General features: G+C 41.4%; 3 protein-coding genes across 3 annotated transcripts; all 3 read left to right on the top strand.

Annotated features, from left to right (window-relative positions):
• Window positions 1–1554: 1554 nt before the first annotated feature.
• LOC311040266 (C-C chemokine receptor type 8-like) lies at window positions 1555–5409 on the top strand. The gene is made up of 3 exons (XM_084050442.1): window positions 1555–1645; window positions 2936–3068; window positions 4279–5409. Exons 2-3 carry the CDS (start codon window positions 3019–3021, stop codon window positions 5396–5398), a joined length of 1170 nt encoding a protein of 389 aa, XP_083906568.1. The 5' UTR covers window positions 1555–1645; window positions 2936–3018; the 3' UTR covers window positions 5399–5409.
• A 5489-nt stretch (window positions 5410–10898) lies between these two features.
• Window positions 10899–12060, top strand: LOC311040270 (C-C chemokine receptor type 4-like). The gene has a single exon (XM_084050447.1). The coding sequence runs from the start codon at window positions 10922–10924 to the stop codon at window positions 11774–11776; it is 855 nt and encodes a 284-aa protein (XP_083906573.1). The 5' UTR covers window positions 10899–10921; the 3' UTR covers window positions 11777–12060.
• Window positions 12061–16606: 4546 nt separating this feature from the next.
• LOC311040269 (C-C chemokine receptor type 4-like) lies at window positions 16607–22192 on the top strand. The gene is made up of 2 exons (XM_084050446.1): window positions 16607–16736; window positions 18690–22192. The coding sequence occupies exons 1-2, from the start codon at window positions 16687–16689 to the stop codon at window positions 19642–19644; spliced, it is 1005 nt and encodes a 334-aa protein (XP_083906572.1). The 5' UTR covers window positions 16607–16686; the 3' UTR covers window positions 19645–22192.
• The last annotated feature ends 127 nt before the right edge of the window (window positions 22193–22319 follow it).

Below are 22319 nucleotides of genomic sequence, written 5' to 3'. Positions count from 1 at the left end.
AACATTTTTGGATAATAAATCGGTAAAATCAAGCTAAAATAAGAAATAAATAACCTAACCTTAACCCTAAACCCGAAATAAAGTAACCAAAACACGAAAGAAAAATAACAAAATACGCCCAAAAAACGCGACATTTTGAAAATACAGAATTTGACAGTTACAAATGTTTTTCACGCTTTTTCAAAAATAGCAGATCTACAAGCTCATAGTGCGGCACTCGGTGCCGCGCTATGAGCTTGTATATCTGCTATATTTGAATAGCCCAAAGTGTAAGATAAGGGGTATAGTCCACCGAAAGTCCAACCCCCCCACCTTCTGAGAGCCCGTGACGTCCCTGGATTCTACTGTCGGTTCTCCAACGCGCGCACCAAACCGCACCGCGCTCCAGCAGGCTCTCATAGACTTCAATGCATTCTATCGAACATCTGGCTCCAGTTTATTTCCTCTCAGTTCATATATCCCTCGCATGCCAGTGGCGTGCTGACAGTGTTTATCAACAACACTGTCAGTGGTTCTCAAAGTGGGGTCTGGGGACCCCCAGGGGTCCATGAAGGAGTTCTAGGGGGTCCCCGGCTAAATTATTGATAGTTAGGAACCAAGTGGACCCTTACAGGTCTGCAACTCTGAGAGTGTACAAATTGACCCTTTGGCTGCTGGCCTGTAACTCTGAGAGTTATTGGGGGTCAGTGGCCTAGAGCGTTCTCAAACTTATTCATGTCAAGGACCCCTAAATTGACACTTATTACCCCACGGACCCCCATTTGAAAGGATAAGCCAGGGACCCCCCTTAAGAGAAGATTTTTACAGCTCTCTAGCAGTGATTCTCAACCATTTTAATTTCAAGGACCCCCAGTTTGACATGCATCAGGCTACGGACCCCCATTTAATGGCATTTCTATCTCTGGGACCCCAATTCATATTGTAAAATCAATGTTAATTTAACTCTGAGAGTGTACAAATGGAACCAAATGGACCCGTTAGGGTCCATTTGGTTCCATTTGTACACTCTCAGAGTTACAGACCCATAAGGGTCCATTTGGTTCCTGTCCATCATTTTGCTGGGTACCCCCTGGAACCCCCTCAAGTACCCCTGGGGGTCCCCGGACCCCACTTTGAGAACCATGGGCCTAGTGCATATACCAAACTGGGGTTTCCTTGAAATTAAAAGGTTTGATAAGCACTGGTTTAGAATGTCTATCCTTAGCTTAAAGCCTTGGCTGGGACATGTTGGGCCTATTAATGGGGAGTGTTTTGAGTGTGAGTGCCAGCAGTAACCTGAGAGCATGTGGAGTGTGGTTCCTCCTCGTCTGTCTGTAGCTGTCCTCCTCACCAGTGACTGAGGAATTACATTGTGAACTGCTGCCTAAGAAAACTCCTCCGAATAATGTTCAACTTTCAATATTGACGTCGTGTTCAACTGAATTCAAATGGCCTACTTTATTAGATAACAGACCGTTTGTACACTAGTGATTTGATGAAATTAGCCTACTTGATTCTCGGATCCTGGACTTGATAGGAGTAGGCTATTATAAGCTCGAATCATAGACTATACTGATTTTTGGGTCTTGATCATTTCGGAACTGGGCTTCAGTTCCCATCCCTAGGAGGACATAACCACAAGCTATTTTATCAACAACACTGTCAGGTGAGACTTTTCACTATTGTTTGACACACACACACATTTTCCATTTGATTCCAGGAGTGAGTCTGGCATGAAGGCTTGTATGGGCGTTTCTAGCGCATTACCAAATAAATCACACCCAGTGTGAAGGTAGCGGCGCCTTTGATTCATTTTGTCATCGATATGTGTTTATAATGTGTTTATAGCCACGTGTCACGTGAAGCTTGACCAATCACTTTGTTGACGCACCTGACCAATCAGAACGTTGACGTACGCACACGGACAAAGCCAGAGCAGGATCCGCTCTATACCTTTAAACGAGCCTATCAGCGTCGTCGCTCATCGTTCTGTGATTGACAGCGACAGTTGGCCAATCAGGTGGCGAGTTCGAGTGAGCCCGAATGAAGCCGAGTGCAGCCTGAGTGCAGCCGACAAAAGACGAACGGCAGCCATTGTTGTTTGTGCGAGTGCCTTCACTTCTTACTTTCGGTTTTAAAACGCTCTCAAACTTATTTTTTGAGGCACGGAATTTACTTATAAGATATCGTTTGGATAGAATTTAGTTGTTTAACTTCATATATGTGGTCAATTAATCATGACAGAGCCTATTTAAAAAATAAAAAATCAGAGAACCGGCAGGGGCGGGCAGTGACACGCATGTATCCGAATAAGGCAACCTATTTTGGGCATGGCCATCTCAAAGGTCCCGTTGCATCACATTAGTCTGGAGGTGGTAAAAATGCACTGCAATTGGCTGAAGGGGAACAACGATCATTGGCTGAAGGGGTTGTCAGTCAACGGTATTACTCCCGCCCAACTCCAGCCCACAGCCAATATTGCAGAATGGGCGATCATGCCAGACTCACTCCTGGAATCAAATGGAAATGAGATTTCCGGAGGGAGGGTTTACCAGGCTAACTGTTGAGAGAGTGAGTTGAAACTGTCACATCACCCTGGGGAATCAGAAGCGACCATATGCCTTTCCACTCAAATATGTTTCCGGCTATTTACTGCGTTAAGAGCCAACGCATCCTGTCCACGTAATACAGGATGGGAACTAATGCATTTAGACTCTAGTCTAAATCCGGTGGCTTGTGAACAATAACTTTTCTAATCAGTCTGACTGTGATACCTTATTTGGTTTGGAATGATAAATATATATATATTTTTTAGATGTCTCATGAGCCATAACGTAATTCCTTTCTGGAGTTTCTTTTTAGGGTGTGTGTGCCCCCACCGCCACACATACGTGTAGATACAGGTTTTTGGGTTGAATGTGACGTTATATAACTGATCCCTCGAATAAACCCTCAGATTGCTGTGAGTTATAGCTTCAGGACGGACACTCCTAATTTATTGGGATATTCTTCCTCCGTTTGTGTATCTGGACGAGCATTATGGTTGACAGGAACTCTGGAAGTAATATGGATGTTGCTGTATTTAATGGGTATGTATTTATTGTTTTATGTTTATTTAAAACAATGTTTTTTTTATGTTTATAAATAAACAAACATAAAAATCTGTTTTGTTTCAAATTTACCATTGCACTGGATTAGTGGTTCTCACCTTTTAATTTCAAGGACCCCATTGTTCCATTGTTCCCAAGGAAACTCAGGAACCCTGGTGGTCCCCTGACCCCACTTTGAGAACCACTGCCCTAGATCGGATCACATAAATCTTATGAGCTCATGTGTGAAGTAGTGGCAAATGTCTTCTGATTAATTTAGTAAAGAATTCTAGGCATGTCAGTCTCTCTCTCTGCTAAATAACCATCTGTGTATTTGTTTATGTGAAAAACTTAGGTTGAATGGAGATGGAGCCAGTCTTGTCTAATATGACCAAATTGTGTCTTTTTCTCTTGTAGCTGAGAAATATTTCATAATAATATTATGAAATTGTGTATTTTTCTCTTCAGGATTTTCTTTATATTATAAAACTATAGCATCAGAATGATTTTAACCACTTTAACTTTTTATACTTTGGCTATTCAAAAATAGCAGATCTACAAGCTTGTAGATCTGCTATTTTTGAAAAATCTTGAAGATTTGTGCAAATCGTTGAATATTACATATTTTAAAGCAAACATTTGTAACTCAAATCTTTGCTTCTGGGGGTCCCTGGAACAAAACATTTTGAGATGGGGGTCCCAATATTTGGGAAGCACTGAGTTAGGCAATATTTGTTTTACTTTCTTGAACTAATATTTCTTTATTTTTGCAATAATTCAACTGTATGGCATGATAATGTTTTGAGACACATTGTATTTTATTACTACCCAATAGTAAATAAATAATTCTACACAATACATACATATATGTTTTAAAATAATAACTGATCTCCAGCAATGTGTTGCCAGATTCTGCGAGACAAATCAGCAAGCTGGTATACATGACTGAGTCATGTCTTTTTTTTTTGTCTCTTGAGGTTTTACTGCTTCTTTGAATAAACAGTAACCCTAATTAACTTTTTTCTTCATATGCAGCCATACGAGTCTCCCTAAAAATACTTAACTCCTTTCCTTTTTATGACTTTAAATAGCAGTCTGTCGATGTCTGAGACTCTTGAAGCACAATCCTTCATATGTTCTACACAGCTGAGCTCTATATCTTTATCTAAAATGCAACTAATCCCTTTCTCTTTTCCAATTACTCTCTTAGATCATCTACCATGACGACCAATGAATCCTCCCCCGACTACACCGACTACGGAGGGGACATCTTCGGCCCGTGTGAATATAAAGATCATGGATCCTACTTTCTACCAGTACTCTATTCTCTCTTCTTTGTCCTGGGATTTCTAGGGAATGTGTTTGTCCTGTGGGTCAAAATATTTGGGGAGCGGATCCGTAGCATGACTGATGTGGGCCTCCTCAACCTGGCCATTGCTGACCTTCTCCTAGTGTGCTCCCTTCCCTTCCTAGCCCACCAAGCCCGGGACCAGTGGCTGTTTGGCGATGCTATGTGCAAGGTGGTCCTCGGTGCTTACCTTATTGGCTTTTACTGCGGAATCTTTTTCATCACCCTGATGAGTGTTGACTGGTACCTGGCTATAGTGTACAATGTATTTTCTGCACCAAAAACACGAACAGGATCTGTTGGAATGACTGTAGCTGCTGTTATATGGTTTGCTGGATTTCTCACCTCTTTTCCAGAACTGCTTTTTCATCAGGTACAGGATGTCCCAAATTCGAACAAAACTTTCTGTGCTCCCTTATACACCCCTGAGAATGGTACCACACCATACGAAAGGCACTTCTGGGGTATCTTCGGCCTTTTCAAAATGAACATTCTAGGCTTACTGATTCCGATGGCCATCATGGGTTTTTGCTACAGCAAGATAATTTGTGTTCTCCGATTGAGACGAACACCCATGAAACAAAGTGCAATCCGCTTGTCTCTTGTTGTTGTAGCTGTTTTTTTCTGCTGCTGGACGCCCTATAATGTAGCTTCCTCCTTCAAAGCTTTGGAGTTGCTTCATGTCTATACAGAATGTAAAAGCAGCCAGACAATCAAATTGACTTTACAAATCACAGAGGCCATTGCTTACTGTCACAGCTGTCTCAACCCCCTCCTGTATTTTTGTGTAGGGGGGAGGTTCAGGAGGAACCTCCTTAAGTTGATGGACAGTGCTCCATGTAGGCTGTGTCAGGTTATGACCGCCCTTATCCCTCAGGACAGAGTCACAGAGTCTGATACTCCACAACCAACCCCCTGTGTGGGTGACAATTGTGTGGATTCAATTGCATTAAAACAAATTGAATGCATCAATTATAAATAAACCCATTTAGACCTGAGGCTGATTCTAAAAAAAAACCTTGACCACCTGAAATTTGGCTAGCTTCCGTAGACAGAAGAGGCGCTGTTGGCCTTTCTTACACAGCATTTCAGTGTTTGAGTCCCTGTTACTGAACAAACACTAATAGCAATAATTACTATCAGAATACAGTTTGAATTTTGTATTAAAAAAAAAAAAACATGTTTTTAACTGTGTAACATTTTTAATTAATCAAAAGTTAAAAAAATATTTACGATATTTATATACATTTAAACCTAACTCTAAACACTATTAAACATTTTATTTGTGTCGGGGGCCACAGTGACGTCGGCACAGGAAATGTATCAGACACCTATTTATTCATGTCTTTTATATATAAATATATAAATACCACTTACAGTACCAATACTGCAATATAAAAATACTCTGTTACAAGTAAAAGTCCAGAATTAAAAATGTACTTGAGTAAAAGTACAAAAGTATTGGCATCAAAATGTACTTAAAGTACCAAAAGTAAAAGTACTAAATATTTGGGGTGGGAGACACAAAGAGTCTCCTTTGTGTCTCCTGCCGGATACATTAGCATCATATTATTATCATCAAATTATTGGCTCAGGAATGTGACAAAAACTAAACAATCTCCATGAATTCAATGCTTCATGGTGTGTGTAATTGATAGAAAATAAGTACTTTTTTTGGGTGAACTACTCCTTTAACAGAAAAGGGATGCTAGGTTTCGAGTGGTTATGGTAAAAAGAAAAATCATATCACATAAAGTTTTGGCGGACCCCCTGTAGTAACTCTGAGGACCCCCTAGGGGTCCCGGACCCCCTGTTGAAGACCCCTGCTGTAAACTGGGAAAAAAGGGCACTTCTGGTCAAGAGGGCAAAGGGCAGGTGCTCTAGCACCACCTAGAGTCTATCTGTGCACGTCCCTGCTCATTAACAAGAACGATGAGTCTGCCTACCGGAAGGAGGTGGAAGTACAAACATCATGGTACAGCTCACACAATCTCTCCCTGAATGTGGACAAAACAAAAGAGATGGCGGTCGATTTCAGGAGAACCAGGATCTGCCATCACCCACCGCTGTTTTAGGATTATTACGGTGATTTCCCGGTCGCGTGGCCCAATTATTAGTTACGTTACATAGGGCTGCTGGGTTAAAACAGTGAAACCAACCCCCCCCCCCCCCCCCATAGGCTTAAAAAGGCAGGCCTTCCTACTCCTCTCCTCACCACCTTCTATAGGCGCGCACCGTTGAGTCCATCCTGACTTACAGCTTCACCTCCTGGTTCGGCAGCTGCAAGGCAGAAGAGAAACATTTACTGAACCGGGAGGTGAAGACAGCTGGGAGGATCATTGGTGCCTCTGTTTCGTCCTTGGTGGAGCTCTACACAACACAGAGCGCTGTGCACGAAGAGCCACCAGCATCATAAGGGACCTCCATCGAGTACGAGCATTAAGGCTCCAACAAGCAGGATGCAAAATAGCTTCTTCCCGAGTGCAGTAAGGACTGTCAATGAACTGCGCCCCCTGCCAACCCCCCCCCCCCCCCCCCCCCCCCAGGCCAACTGACCAAAACTGATTAGACTGTGCTAGACTGGACATGATGTGTAATTGCACTTTTGAAATGTACAACAGCACTTTACCAAGACTGTGCTGGTAACTCTTTTTGGGGCGGCAGTGGCTCAGGGGTAGAGTGGCCGGGTAGAGTGAACTGGAAAACCGCAAGGTTCCCAGTTCGATCCCGGGCTGGGGCGCTCCCCTTGAGTTAGTGTCGAAGTGTCCTTGAGCAAGACGCTGAACCCCTAAGTGCTCCCGATGAACAGGTTGGTGCCTTGCATGGTTTCCTCCGCCATCGGTGTATAAATGTGTGTGTGAATGGGTTAATGGCACAATCAATGTAAAGCGCTTCGGATAGAAGCGCTATATAAATGCACCATTTACCATTTAAAGGATTGCACCATGCATGGCACTTTACCTACTATATGTGCTGTGTTAGTAGCTTTTTTAGATGAATTTGCACGTTATACATATTGTTTTTTTTTAATGTTTGTTTATGCTGTCTTTATGTTTGTTATGCTGTTTTTAGTCTAGGTCTTTTATGTTTTTAGATAGGCTTGATGTTTTATGTTACACTGCTAGTGACTGAGGGGGAACGATATTTCATTCTCTGTATGTATGTAAGTACATGGAGAGAGTGACAAATAAAGTGATTCTGATTCCGATTCTGATATGGATATTGCTGTATTTAAAGCAGGGGTCTTCAACAGGGGGTCCGGGACCCCTAGGGGGTCCTCAGAGCTACTATAGGGGGTCCACCAAATCTTTGTGTGATAGGATTTAGTTTTTTTACATTAACCACTTGAACCCTATAATTCCTTTTCTGAGGGGAACATTAGCCGGAAATAGCAGATCTACAAGCTCACAACGCCTCGCGCTGCGAGGCGTTGTGAGTTTGTAGATCGGCTATTTTTGGCTAAGAGTTATAGGTCTAGAGGGGAAAAAGAGCTGCAAAAATGTATCTGAAACACAATTTTATACAACACAGAGGGGGTCCCTGCTTCATCTCTTTCTCAGCTAGGGGGTCCTTGGCCTGAAAACGTTGAAGACCCCTTATTTAAAGGGTAAGATCGTCTTCTTGTTAAATAAACATAAATATCTGTTTTATCTTCCTCCTGGGATCCACCAGGAGGAAGTGGCTAATGTTGCTCAGGAGAGGAAAGTCTGGAGCTCTCTGCTGGAACTGTTGCCCCCGCGACCCGACTCTGGATGAGCGGTTGAAGATGGATGGATCTGTTTTGTTTCAAATTGACCGTTGCACTGGATTAGTGGTCCTCAAACCTTTTAATTTCAAGGACCCCATAATTCTCAGAGTTAAAGACCTGTAAGGATCCACTTTCTTTTTTTTTTTTTTTTATTATTATAATTTTTATCCCACGATTTTGTAACCCACATTTTTTCACCCAGTGCCAATTGCCTATGTAATCCTGGGCACTACCTACCCTCTGCCAGCCTAGGGAGAGCCCAAGCTGAAGCTCATGCCTCCTTCAATGCATGAGGAGCAAGCAGGCCGCTTCTTATCACCCGACAGGGGGGAGTTTCCCTGGTTGGACGTAGTGCGTGGAAGGAACACGTTATTCCAACCAGTTCCCTTCTCCTCCATCAGGCGCCCCGGCTGACCAGGGGGAGGCAGTATAGTGACCAGGATTACTACATGTTTTTGTGAGGGTATTAACTACCCTAGGAGACACGGGGAGAACATGCAAACTCCACACAGAGTAGGCCCTTTCACCAACCCCACCTAGGGTATGGGCGCCGAAAGGATCCACTTTCACTTTAAAGTTTAACAAAAGGTCAAGAAATGCTGCTGGGTCACTCAGAGCGCGCTGGCTTGTCGATGTCCGTCGTCGGTGGTGCTGAACCATTCACCTTAATGCATGTAGATCAATGTGGATATTTTAATTTCCTGTACAGGGAGGTTACAATGGTGAAAATGTGTGTGGGTTTCTAATTCTCTCATGTAGGGTACTGTTAAGGCCTGCTCACTCCTCATGCATTGAAGGAAGCATGAGCTCAGTTCGGGGCTCTCCCCAAGCTGGCAGAGGGAGAGTAGCGCCCAGGATTACAGCTTAGGCAATTAGCACTGGGTGAAAAAATGTGTTACAAAAATCGTGGGATAAAAATATTATGAATAAATAAATAAATGTAGGCTATTGTTGAGAGAGTGAGTTGAAACTTCACCCTGGGGATGAAAAGCGGTCAGATCATACGCTTTTCCATACAAATATTTTGCCTCCTGGTTACTGCATGTAAGTGCCCACTCCATCCTGTCCACATATTACAGGATGAGATTCCAGCTGTATAATTGTCGTTATGCGGCCAGTGGCTTGGGAACAATAAAGTTTCTAATCATTCTGACTGTGATACCTTATTTGGTTGAGAATGACAAGTTTTTAGATGAGCCATAATGGAATTCCTTTCTGGAGTTTGTTTTTAGGATGTGTTCCCCACCGCCACACATAGCGTGTAGGTACAATTTTGTGGTTGATTGTGAGGTTATAAAACGACTCCCTCGAATAAACCCTCAGATTGCTGTGAGAACAGCTTCATGACGGACGCTCCTAATTTAATGTGATATTTCTTCCTCCGTTTGTGTATCTGGACGAGCATTATGGTTGACGGGAACTCGGGAAGTAATATGGATTTTGTTGTATTTAACGGGTAAGACCGTCTTCTTGTTAGAAACATAAAAATCTGTTTTGTTTCAAATTTACCATTGCACTAGATTAGTGGTTCTCAAACCTTTTCATTTCAAGGACCCCATTGTTCCATTGTTCCCAAGGAAACTCAGGAACCCTGGTGGTCCCCTGACCCCACTTTGAGAACCGCTGCCCTAGATCGGATCACATAAATCTTATGAGCTCATGTGTGAAGTAGTGGCAAATGTCTTCTGATTAATTTAGTAAAGAATTCTGGGCATGTCAGTCTCTCTCTCTGCTAAATAACCATCTGTATATTTGTTTATGTGAAAAACTTAGGTTGAATGGAGATGGAGCCAGTCTTGTCAGATATGACCAAATTGTGTCTTTTTCTCTTTAAGATTTTCTTTATAATATAAAGAAAATCTTATAGAGAAAAAGACACCATTTCGTAATAGTGTAATGAAATATTGCTCAGCTACAACTTCATTGTAGTTTGACAGCTGGGTGTGATGCAAGCCTAGATTACAGGGTTTAATTGTTTCATCATTGTTGTTGAAGCTCTGAGCATGAGGATTTACTGCTTTTGTTGTGTTTTTTTTAGTATGCAACTATGCATCCATACAAGTCTCCCTGAAAACACTTAACTCCTTTCCTTTTTATGAGTTTAACCAGCAGTCTGTGTATGTCTGAGACTCTTGAAGCACAATCCTTCAGATTTTATACATAGCTCTATGAATCTTAGGCTATGTTGTTTTCTTTCAAAAACTTGACAGGAACTCGGGAAGTAATATGGATTTTGCTGTATTTAATGGGTAAGGCCGTCTTCTTGTTAAATAAACATAAATATCTGCTTTGTTCCAGATTGACCGTTGTTTAGTGGTTCTAAAACCTTTTAATTTAAAGGACCCCATAATTCTCAGAGTAAAGACCTGTAAGGAATCTAAGGATCCAATTGGAAACCAGAATTGTAGACTCTTGAAGCACAATCCGTCATATTCTCTACACAGCTCTACACATCTTAAGATATGTTGTTTTCTTTCAAAAACTGACACAATATACTCAATCCCTTCATTATAAAATGCAACGAATCCCTTTTTCTTTTCCAATTACTCTCTTAGATCATCTACCATGACGACCAATGAATCCTCTCTCGAATATGATGACTACACATACTACGGAGGGGACTTCTTCGGCCCGTGTAAATATGAAGATCATGGATCCTACTTTCTACCAGTACTCTATTCTCTCTTCTTTGTCCTGGGATTTCTAGGGAATGTTTTTGTCCTCTGGGTCAAAATATTTGGGGAGCAGATCAGTACCATGACTGACGTTTGCCTCCTCAACCTGGCCGTTGCTGACCTTCTCCTAGTGTGCTCCCTTCCCTTCCTAGCCCACCAAGCCCGGGACCAGTGGCTGTTTGGGGATGCTATGTGCAAGGTGGTCCTCGGTGTTTACCATATTGGCTTTTACTGCGGGATCTTTTTCATCACCCTGATGAGTGTTGACTGGTACCTGGCTATAGTGCACGTATTTTCTGCACCAGAAAGACGAACACTTTCTGTTGGAATGACTGTAGCTGCTGTTCTATGGTTTGCTGGATTTCTCTCCTCTTTTCCAGAACTGCTTTTTCTTCAGGTACAGGAGTCCCTAAATTCAAACAAAACTTTTCTATTCTGTGCTCCCTTATACACCCCTGAGAATGACACACCATACGAAAGGCACTTCTTGGCTATCTTCGGCCTTTTCAAAATGAACATTCTAGGCTTACTGATTCCGATGGCCATCATGGGTTTTTGCTACACCAAGATAATTTGTGTTCTCCGATTGAGACGAACACCCATGAAACAAAGTGCAATCCGCTTGGTTCTTGTTGTTGTAGCTGCGTTTTTCTGCTGCTGGACGCCCTATAATGTAGCTTCCTTCTTCAAAGCTTTGGAGTTGCTTCATGTCTATACAGAATGTAAAAGCAGCCAGACAATCAAATTGACTTTACAAATCACAGAGGCCATTGCTTACTGTCACAGCTGTCTCAACCCCCTCCTGTATTTTTGTGTAGGGGGGAGGTTCAGGAGGAACCTCCTTAAGTTGATGAACAGTGCTCCATCTAGGCTGTGTCAGGTTATGACCGCCCTTATCCCTCAGGACAGAGTCACAGAGCCTGATACTCCTCAATAATTGTCACCCTCTGTGGGTGGCAATTGTGTGGAATTGCATGAAATTGCATGAAAAAAATTGCATGGAAAATTCTATAAATTATCTAAATTAATTAACCAATGTACTTACTGTGTTTTTAACAGTTTGGCGTGTCCAAAGATATAGTTTTCTATCTGGGCATTGTAACTTCATAACAGCTGTGTTTCAGGAGTGGCCAGCTGTCTTATGTACATTTATTTTCCATCAGTACCTACTGTAGTTTCGTTTTGTTACTCATAATAAAAAGCCACTTTCATTTTCTCTTCTTATACCGGGAGTGGATAATTTTGAATTTACCATCAGTGTGGTTTTGTTTTGAGACACTTTCATTTTCTGACTCTCCTTAAAGGACAACTTTGTTTTTTTACAACCAAGGTTTATGTTTTAGATTGTAATTAAAGTAAATAAAAGATGAGTGTTAACATTTTTAAATTTACTGCTTTCTATAGTTTTAGCAATTTTCGTGATCTTTTTTACAGTGGGCGGGGGCATTCTGTCCGGTGGCTAAATATGTATTTTTTTTACACAATAACCCGGCGTTTTCTTTATTATTATGTAGCTCTTCTGGCCCCCAATAACTCACATCTGGCCATCAAAGGCCACAGGACCTTTTTTATTGTGTAAAAAAGGCATATTTAGCCACCGGACAGAATGCCCCCGCCCACTGTAAAAAATATCGAAACAATTGCTAAAACTATAGAAAGCAGTAAATTAAAAAGAAATAACACTCATCTTTTATTTACTTTAATTACAAGCTAAAATATATACCTTGGTTGTAAAAAAACAAAGTTGTCCTTTAAGTAGCCTGGGACCAGACGAATCTGTGAGTGCAAAAAAAAATTGCACTACGCCAGGCTACTCCTTAAGCAGCAGAGGCTCAAGAGGTATTGTATATTGTAATGATATAATATAATAAACTGCAGGCAGTGGGGAGCTAAACAGCACTAAATTAACAGGTGTTGCCAATTAAGCATATAAAGTCACATAAAGTAATATACAGAGTGTCAGACATAATATACTAGAGTTTCGGGGGGCTACCCCCCCCTCAACCCCAGCCGCGCACGGGGCCCAGCGTGGGCGCGTGTATATTGGGGTACCCAAATCGCCGGAGTAAAACTGTGGAAAAGTTAAAAAAAAAAAAAAAATTTGAAGAAATTATATTTTTTATGTTTCAGGGGGACCCCCGCGGACCCCCTGCTGGTCCACGGACATCCTGTGGAGTGTTGGGATGCGCGGGGACCCCCCTGGAACATTGCGGACCCCTTCGGTGTTTTTGTTTTTTTCATGAAGGTGGTTGCTTGTTTCTGGCGCTTGTTTTTAGAAAACCTGGCATGCCAACGTGGCAACCCTTATGTTTACCCTTAGCAGATGCAGTAACGGTGCGCGCTGTAGTTGTTTTCCACGCTCGCGCTAATGAAACACTAAACGGAGAAGCTTATGATTGTGAGGTTGAGCGTGAATGTATTAGCATTGTAGTCACCTGAATTGAGCGTGGAAGCAGAAGACAGGGTGAAGGGGAGGTGAAGGAGGCGCTTCTGTTGTTGTTCTTTTGGCGACGGAGAGAGCTGCGGAGTTTCAATGGCGGCCGTTCGTGTTGTTTCGGCGAAACCCGTCGCCGTTCGGTGTCGGTGGTGCGCACGCTAAACGGTAAGAAACTGATTCACCTTCCGTTTTGTCCGAAATGTGGTGAGTGTAATAAATTGTGTTGCGACGAGGAAACTGTGGAGTGAGCAATGATAGGTGCCCTACGCCACCCGTAAATTGTGAAAGTCGGACGTGGCTATACTGTGTTGGCGACATGTGCTGTGTCGGCGTTGTGTTTACTCGATTACAGAGCTGTGGCTATAGTGTCAGCGGCGCGCGGAAGTAACTTGTCGTTTATATAATTAGATATAACTTACCAAACAACACTTTGGACCTAACATAATTGTAGCCCCTAGAGGGTAGTAGAGTACAGGGAGTACCTGAGTGAGAGACCCATATTTAAGAGGGTTCTGAACAGGCAGCAAACAGGTCGATAATCTGTGGGTCCTCACAACACTCAGGGCCGCATTAACCGTGGAACTTAGTGGAACTTGTGTTCCACGGCCCGCAGCCTGCAGGGGCCTGTGAGAATTGTGTATTTAATTTTTGTGTATTTATAGAAACAATGTTGATTTATATAGGTCAAATAGAACCGAATTAGACCGAATTAGACCCGAATTAGACCGAATTAGACCCAAAAAAAATCTTTCCCTTTATAAGTATAACACTATAGCTCAAACACTTTTAACCATTTCTATAGATGCAAATAAATGAAAGTACCTTTTGTAAGCTTTTCTATTATAAAATAATTGCTATTTTTATAAATTTGGTCTGCCTTACATTAATTTAGTGGGGTAACATACTGTTTCCATGTCTTTCAAGTATTCAATATGCAATCAATCAATCAATTAATGCTGTGTCTGACACACTGTGTCAAGCACGCTACTGACTAAATAGGCTTGTCAGTGGGTAATATCGTGGCCGGCCACTAGGCGTCACTGACAGGCTTTCTTTCAGTGTGTGAAATTTGGTTTTGATACAAGCGCCATCATTTCTGTTGTTTTCAGTAAGAGTAAGAGAGAGAGAGACAGACAGACAGACAGACAGACAGACAGACAGACAGACAATTATTATAACAATAGATCTGCATATGAAGACTGTGAAGACAGATTGTGCAATAAACACAATCAAAGACTTATTGATATTGCCTCCTCTTAATTAGGCATACAAGTTATAAGGAGATGTATAAATTGAATAGTCCTCTTATAAGCAATATGCCCCAACGTTTCAGAACTACAATAAAGCAACAAAAATACTGTTTATAAATTACACAAGGGCACGCGTTCACACACTTACTATGAACAGTGTCGAATAATTCTGAGACGTGAACATTTAAATTAACTTAACCAGCAGTCGTGGGGAAGTTCATGAGATATGAGGGCCTTGAGGGCAAGGTATTTATGTTAAAGGTATTTACTGCTTGTGTTGACCTGAACACCTGGCTCTGTGGAGATCAGATCTGAACTGAAGATCTGTTTTCTTTCAAACCAGATGACACTTAGGTCCGAGGGTGTGGCTCATCATTGTTGTCTGTTCTTGTTTGTGGGATCCCCCCACACTCGGAGCCCCCCACCTCACGTCTAAAATACTGTACACTGTTTTGGCTAGAAAAATCTGGTCAATAGAAAAAAATCCATTGACCAGATCTGTGGAGTAACTCTTTTTTCCCCCGAAATATTATCGAGAGAGAGAGAGAGAGAGAGAGAGAGAGAGAGAGAGAGAGAGAGAGAGAGAGAGAGAGAGAGAGAGAGAGAGAGAGAGAGAGAGAGAGAGAGAGAGAGAGAGAGAGAGAGAGAGAGAGAGAGAGAGAGAGAGAGAGAGAGAGAGAGAGAGAGAGAGGCTTACTCTCATCATTCTTGTTTGTTGGAGCCAACAAAAAAAACACTTTTTGCAGGGCTGCCAACATTTGCATCGCATTGTTGGCAGCCCACAGCAACATTGCAAAATAAACATTCTATGCACTTTCACTGGAAAGGGTTTACAACATAGCTTTTTGTGTGAGTTTGATACTTTTATCAGGCTTGCTGTACTAGCATTGGACAATGGGTACAATTTCACCCATTAAACCGCTTAAAGTAGGCCTACAGAAATTAATTTTACTAGACCATACCCGGTCGACGCATCCGTGGGGGGATATGCGCACATGATCTGGCAACCCGGGAGGAAGTTCGTCTCATAGCTGGGCAGCCCCGTAACCATGGCGACATTCTTTGACACAAAAGCGCTAATAAGAAGCTGAGATTTGATGAAATTGAAAAACGGGCTTCACAGTTAAGTTCAGATGGTAATGGTCAATGGCTGTGTGCAAAATCAGAGCAATTGGTCCAGCCACTGAGGAGAACCGGCTAGCTTCACCTACTCACCTACGCTTCACCTACTCACCTACTCAAGACGGTTACTAGAATTATAGTATGATGACTGAATGTAAGACCCATCTTTAATAATAACCATTCATTACTTAAAAGTGAATATCTCTGTATGATTACATGCACTGACCACAATCCCCAAGCGGGGGGTCTGGGGGTCCTCCCGCAGAAACTTTTTAACATAGTAGATGTAATTTGCTGTGATCTGGTGTATTTTGGGAATTGAAACCAAATCCAGGAGATTGTCAGGAGACGTGGACTCCTGCAGGATACAGGAGTGTTGGCAGCCCTGAAGAGATATAGATAGATAGATAGTGCCCAGTTTTCCCCGGTGCTCAGTCTTCTTGCTCTCTAGTGCCCATTCTCCTCCCCCCAAAGTGCCCACTCTTGGGTGCCCACATTTCCCTCGTGCTCACTCTTCCAAGATGCACAGTTTTCACTAGATCGCCCAGAATGTTTTGGTTCCCAACATTTCCTGTTACCGCTATGAGAGCCAGATGGACCAAATTGTGATTTTCCATTGTGAACAAACGCTATAATCAACTAGCTGGCAGGGCTGTGTATAGGGTCATATGACTACATCCTCAGAGAGTCCAGGAACCATTGTCCTTCTTTCTCGTAAATTTCATGTAATTTCCTGGAGTACTACATTACAAATAATGTTGCTGGCTGTTTGCCGCGTTAAACACCCACTCCATCCTGTCATTAACACAAGATGTTAACATGTTGGCATTTAGAGAGTCTGAACTTGCCTGAACTTGCACTTTCTTGAATTCCTTTCTGGAAGCCAGGAGGCGTGTTTTGTGTTTGACAGTCTCTGAGGTTATAACTAGGTCTACTCCCTCGAGTAAACCCTCAGATTGCTGTGAGAACAGCTTCATGCCGGACGCTCCTACTTTAATGTGCTAATTCTTCCTCCGTTTGTGTATCTGGACGAGCATTATGGTTGACGGGAACTCGGGAAGTAATATGGATGTTGCTGTATTTACCACGTAAGACCGTCTCCTTGTTTTTATTATTATTGTTTTTATTTTCAAGGACCCCATAATTCTCACAGAGTTACAGACCCGTAAGCAGAGGTGGAAGAAGTACTCAAATGTTTTACTTAAGTAAAAGTACAAGTAAAAGTCCGGAATTCAAAATGTATTTGAGTAAAAGTTCAAAGGTAGTGGCATCAAAATGTATTTAAAGTACCAAAGGTAAAAGTAATAAAAGGTTTGAAAATAGCAGATCGATAAAGTGGTTAATGTATGTTTTATAATGTAATCATTTATATCTGCAAAGTAACTAGTAACTAAAGTTTTCAAATAATTGTAGTGGAGTAAAAGTACAATATTTGCCTGAGATGTAGTGGAGTAGAAGTAAAAGTATAGACAATTGGAAATACTCTAGTAAAGTAAAAGTACCTCAAAATTGTACTTAAGTACATGTACTTGAGTAAATGTACTTAGTTACTGTACACCACTGCCTGTAAGGGTCCAATTGGAACCCCCTCAAGGAACCCTGGTCTGGTGGTCCCCTGACCACACTTTGAGAACCACTGGCCTAGATCGGATCAAATAAATCTCCTGAGCCCATGTGAAGTCGTGGCAAATGTCTTCTGATTAATTTAGTTAGTAAATAATTCTTAGCATATGTCAGTCTCTCTCTATTAAATAACCATCTGTGTATTTGTGTATGGCCTCATGTAGCCTACTGTATGTGAAACTTAGGTTGAATTGAGATGGAGCCAGTCTTTTTCGCTTTAAGATTTTCTTTATATTATGAAACATTGCTTAGCTACAACTTGCCATAACTTTTGTTCGACTTCTCTCCTAAATAGGTAATAGATAAGTCATATGGGGATTTAATTATTCAGAGCATCTCAGAGTTAATTTCTCCATCAGTGAGCAGTGGTTAAGATTTTTGTATGATTATTCTTTTTGTTTGTTTTGCTTAATACTTTTTTTGATAGCACACAACATAAAAAAAATAAAAAAGCACCCCTGCATTTGTATGGTTTGAGAATTTGAAAAATAAAAGTTAGGGGTGAGTTGTTGCTACAGTATGTGTGACATTAAACAAAGTATTTAGCTAATGCAGGACATAGTACCTTCTGGTCAGGATATTTTCTTTTAGGAGAAGCCAGGTGGGTGTGAGTGTGTGTGTGTGTGTGTGTGTGTGTGTGTGTGTGTGTGTGTGTGTGTGTGTGTGTGTGTGTGTGTGTGTGTGTGTGTGTGTGTGTGTGTGTGTGTGTGTGTGTGTGTGTGTGTGTGTGTGTGTGACCGTAACCCTAATAAACGTAATTCTTCCTCTGCTTGCGTAATTCCTTTATATGCCTCCATGCAAGTCCCCCTGAAAACACGTAACTCCTTTTCTTTCTATCAGTTTAAACAGCAATCTGAAATGAAAACATTATGCAGAAATGTAGACTCTTGAAGCACAATCCGTCATATTTTCTACACAGCTCTACATAGACGGATTTCCGCGCGACGTCATCACAGAGCAGAATGCGCAATCTGCGCATGCTCGGGGGAAACGAATTGTTGCGCCGTTCACTCTGTTGTTATGTTCGGGAGTTAGATAGCCATAATTCTGCTATTATAGGCATAATAGGCATAATGCTGCTATTATATACAAACAGATCCAACTTCCGACAAATCATTTTTATTGAGTAAACAAGGTATTACAAACTGCATAATTTAATCTACTTTCATTAAACCCGGTGAAGATCATTTCTTTTATGAATGGACATTTGACCAGAGCTGCTGCGGGTAATGGCGCCCTCTATAGGCTTCCCCCTCCTCTGCGCGGTCATATCCTCTCATGTTTACTAACAGGAAACCTGTCTATACTGTATCTTAAGTTAAGATATGTTGTTTTCTTTCAAAAACTGACCAAATATACTCAAGCCCTTCATTATGAAATGCAACTAATCCCTTTCTCTTTTCCAATTACTCTCTTAGATCATCTACCATGACGACCAATGAATCCTCCCCCGACTATGATGACTACACATACTACGGAGGGGACTTCTTCGGCCCGTGTGAATATGAAGATCATGGATCCTACTTTCTTCCAGTGCTCTATTCTCTCTTCTTTGTGCTGGGATTTCTAGGGAATGTTTTTGTCCTCATCAAAATATTTAGGGAGCGGATCCGTACCATGACTGATGTGGGCCTCCTCAACCTGGCCATTGCTAACCTTCTCCTAGTGTGCTCCCTTCCCTTCCTAGCCCACCAAGCCCGGGACCAGTGGCTGTTTGGCGATGCTATGTGCAAGGTGGTCCTCGGTGCTTACCTTATTGGCTTTTACTGCGGGATCTTTTTCATCACCCTGATGAGTGTTGACTGGTACCTGGCTATAGTGCACAAATTGTCTGCAGCAGAAACACGAACACTATCTGTTGGAATGACTGTAGCTGCTGTTCTATGGTTTGCTGGATTTCTCTCCTCTTTTCCAGAACTGCTTTTTCTTCAGGTACAGGAGTCCCCAAATTCGAACGAAACTTTCTGTGCTCCCTTATACACCTTATACACCCCTGAGAATGACACACCATACGACAGGCACTTCTGGGCTATCTTCGGCCTTTTCAAAATGAACATTCTAGGCTTACTGATTCCGATGGCCATCATGTTTTTTTGCTACACCAGGATCATTTCTGCGCTCCTAATCAACCGAACGAACCAAAGTGCACTCCGTTTTGTTCTTGTTGTTGTAGCTGTGTTCTTTTGCTGCTGGACGCCCTATAATGTAGCTTCCTTCTTCAAAGCTTTGGAGTTGCTTAATGTCTATACAGAATGTAACAGCAGCAAGGCAATCAAATTGACTTTACAAATCACAGAGGCCATTGCTTACTCTCACAGCTGTCTCAACCCTCTCCTGTATTTTGTATTAGGGGAGAGGTTCAGGAGGAACTAGAAAAAGTGCTCCTCGGAGCACAGGTGTCCGCCAAGTCCGGTAGGTTATTGTGGGCCAGCACTGTTCGGGATTCGGCCAATCAGGATGGAATATGAAAAATACAGATCCGTCTTGATCACTTGACTATATAGATAATGTGTACCAATTTGCGTGATGTTTGGTAAAAAAATTGTACGAGTAATATAAATAAATGTGTCTTTCTAAAAATCGACCTCCTGGTGGCGCTATAACAGGATAATGTGAAAATGGCGACATTTCTTCCTCTGCCTGGTGGGAATGTGTGTGCAAAGTTTAACGGCAATCGCACGCTGTGTTCATGCTTTTAGGCATTTTGTTCAAAAAGCCAATGTTAGCCAATTGGGATGGAATATGAACATTTTTACAGATCTTTCTTGATCACATGACTATTAGACCAACTTTCCACTGTGGTTCTGAGTGCGGTGCGGGTCAATCAATCAAAATGTGTGAAGTAGAGGCAAATGTCTTCTGATTAATTTAGTAAAGAATTCTGGGCATGTCAGTCTCTCTGTCTGCTAAATAACCATCTGTGTTTATGGCCTTATGTTTCTGAAACTTAGGTTGAATGGAGATGGAGACAGTCTTGTCTGATTTTACCAGCCTGTGTCTTTTTCTCTTATTGAAAGACGTGGTGCAGGTCAGGTGCATGAGGTCTCTAATTCTCCCTATTAGGCCTACTAAATGATAGTCAAAGAAGAGAATAATTAATAGGAAAGAGTATAGCACGTGTGCTCATAAACCTTGCTCATAAGCTTACTGTACAATAATGAAGAACGAATCAAACTTAACTGCATAATGCCGTGTGTAAGGCTTGTGTTGCTAAAATGACTTGTGAAAAAGTGACAGGATGTTACTGCTATGCGCGCTCGCACACACACACACACACACACACACACACACACACACACACACACACGCGCGCACACATTTGAAATATGTATTTATGTCCACATAAACAGAAGTACAAGAATGCCTTGTACACACACACGCACACGCACGCACGCACGCACGCACGCACGCACGCACGCACGCACGCACACACACACACACACACACACACACACACACACACACACACACACACACACACACACACACACACACACACACACACACACACACACACACACACAGTGGAGTTGCACAGGATGAAGAAACAAAGACATAGATGGGAGTATAATCTGCATCTAATCTTTAATTTGGTTGTGTTATATTGTAGAACCAATTATCAATTATGCTTAAGTGTGACATTAATCATGGGAACTCATTTTAATCGTGTACTATGATTTTGACAAAATGTGAATTATTGTGCATTTAATATTTTTTTATTCTTTGTACTTTGGGACTATAACTTTTTTCATCCTGAAGAAATAATCAAGAATGTGATACATTATTTTGTTTTCTTTGATTGTTTTATGACCATACTGTATTATGGTTAATCATGTGTTTGGATTGTACTCAGCATAGGTCTTGAGAGATGGGGCATGGGGCTGTTTGTGCAGCAGTGACAGTGGAGCAAGGGGATATAGGAATCAGAAAGGGGGAACTGGACGAGGTGTAGAAATTATAGTGAGTGAGCGAGATTCATTGAAATGGATGAGAAGTGATCTGTGATCTGATGCTTATATGAATGATGGAATTAAGTGTTGATTATGCTAGACATTGTGTGGATTCAATTGCATTAAAACAAATTGAATGCATCAATTTTTATAAATTAACTAAATTAAATAACCAATGTACTTTCATTTTCATTTTGACCACTGTGTTTTAAACAGTTTGGCATGTCCAAAGATATGGTTTTCTATCTGGACTTTAATAACATCTGTGCAGTGGTGTAAAATAACTAAGTACATTTACTCAAGTACTGTACTTAAGTACAATTTTGAGGTACTTTTACTTTACTGGAGTATTTCCAATTGTCTATACTTTTACTTCTACTCAGCTACATCTCAGAGGCAAATATTGTACTCCACTACAATTATTTGAAAACTTTAGTTACTATTTACTTTGCAGATATAAATGATTACATTAAAAAACATGCATTAACCACTTCAGCCTTATTTTATATCTAGGCTATTTGAAAATAGCCGATCTACAAGCTCACAACGCGTCGCATCGCGACGCGTTGTGAGCTTGTAGATCTGCTATTTTCAAATATTTTAGTACTTTTACTTTTTTTACTTTAAGTATATTTTGATGCCAATACTTATGTACTTTTACTCAAGTACATTTTTAATTCTGGACTTTTACTTGTAACTGAGTATTTTTATATTGCAGTATTGGTACTTTTACTTAAGTAAAACATTTGAGTACTTTTTCCACCACTGTCTGTGTTTCAGGTAGCTCTAGAATCCAGACTGATTCGCTACGTTCGTCTTTTCCCCACTTCGGTACGAAACGCCAAACTTAGCAATCAGTCTGGATCCCAGGCTATGTTTCAGGCGTGGTCAGCTGTCTTCAGTAAATGTATTTTCCATCGTATACTGTAGTTTAGTTGTGTTACTCATAATAAAAAGCCACTTTTATTTTCTCTTCTTGTACCTGTAACTGATTATTTCGTAATATCCATGAACCTTTACCATCAGTGCAGTTTTGTTTTGAAACATTACATTTTTTAGTTAGTATAACTTTAATGTACTAAGCAGTGGTGGACGCAG

This window comes from Gymnoscopelus microlampas (assembly GCF_963454915.1).
Source record: "Gymnoscopelus microlampas genome assembly, chromosome: 23".
Taxonomy (NCBI): domain Eukaryota; kingdom Metazoa; phylum Chordata; class Actinopteri; order Myctophiformes; family Myctophidae; genus Gymnoscopelus; species Gymnoscopelus microlampas.
The sequence above is the reverse complement of the archived record's forward strand: the minus strand, read 5'-3'. Positions and strand labels throughout refer to the sequence as shown.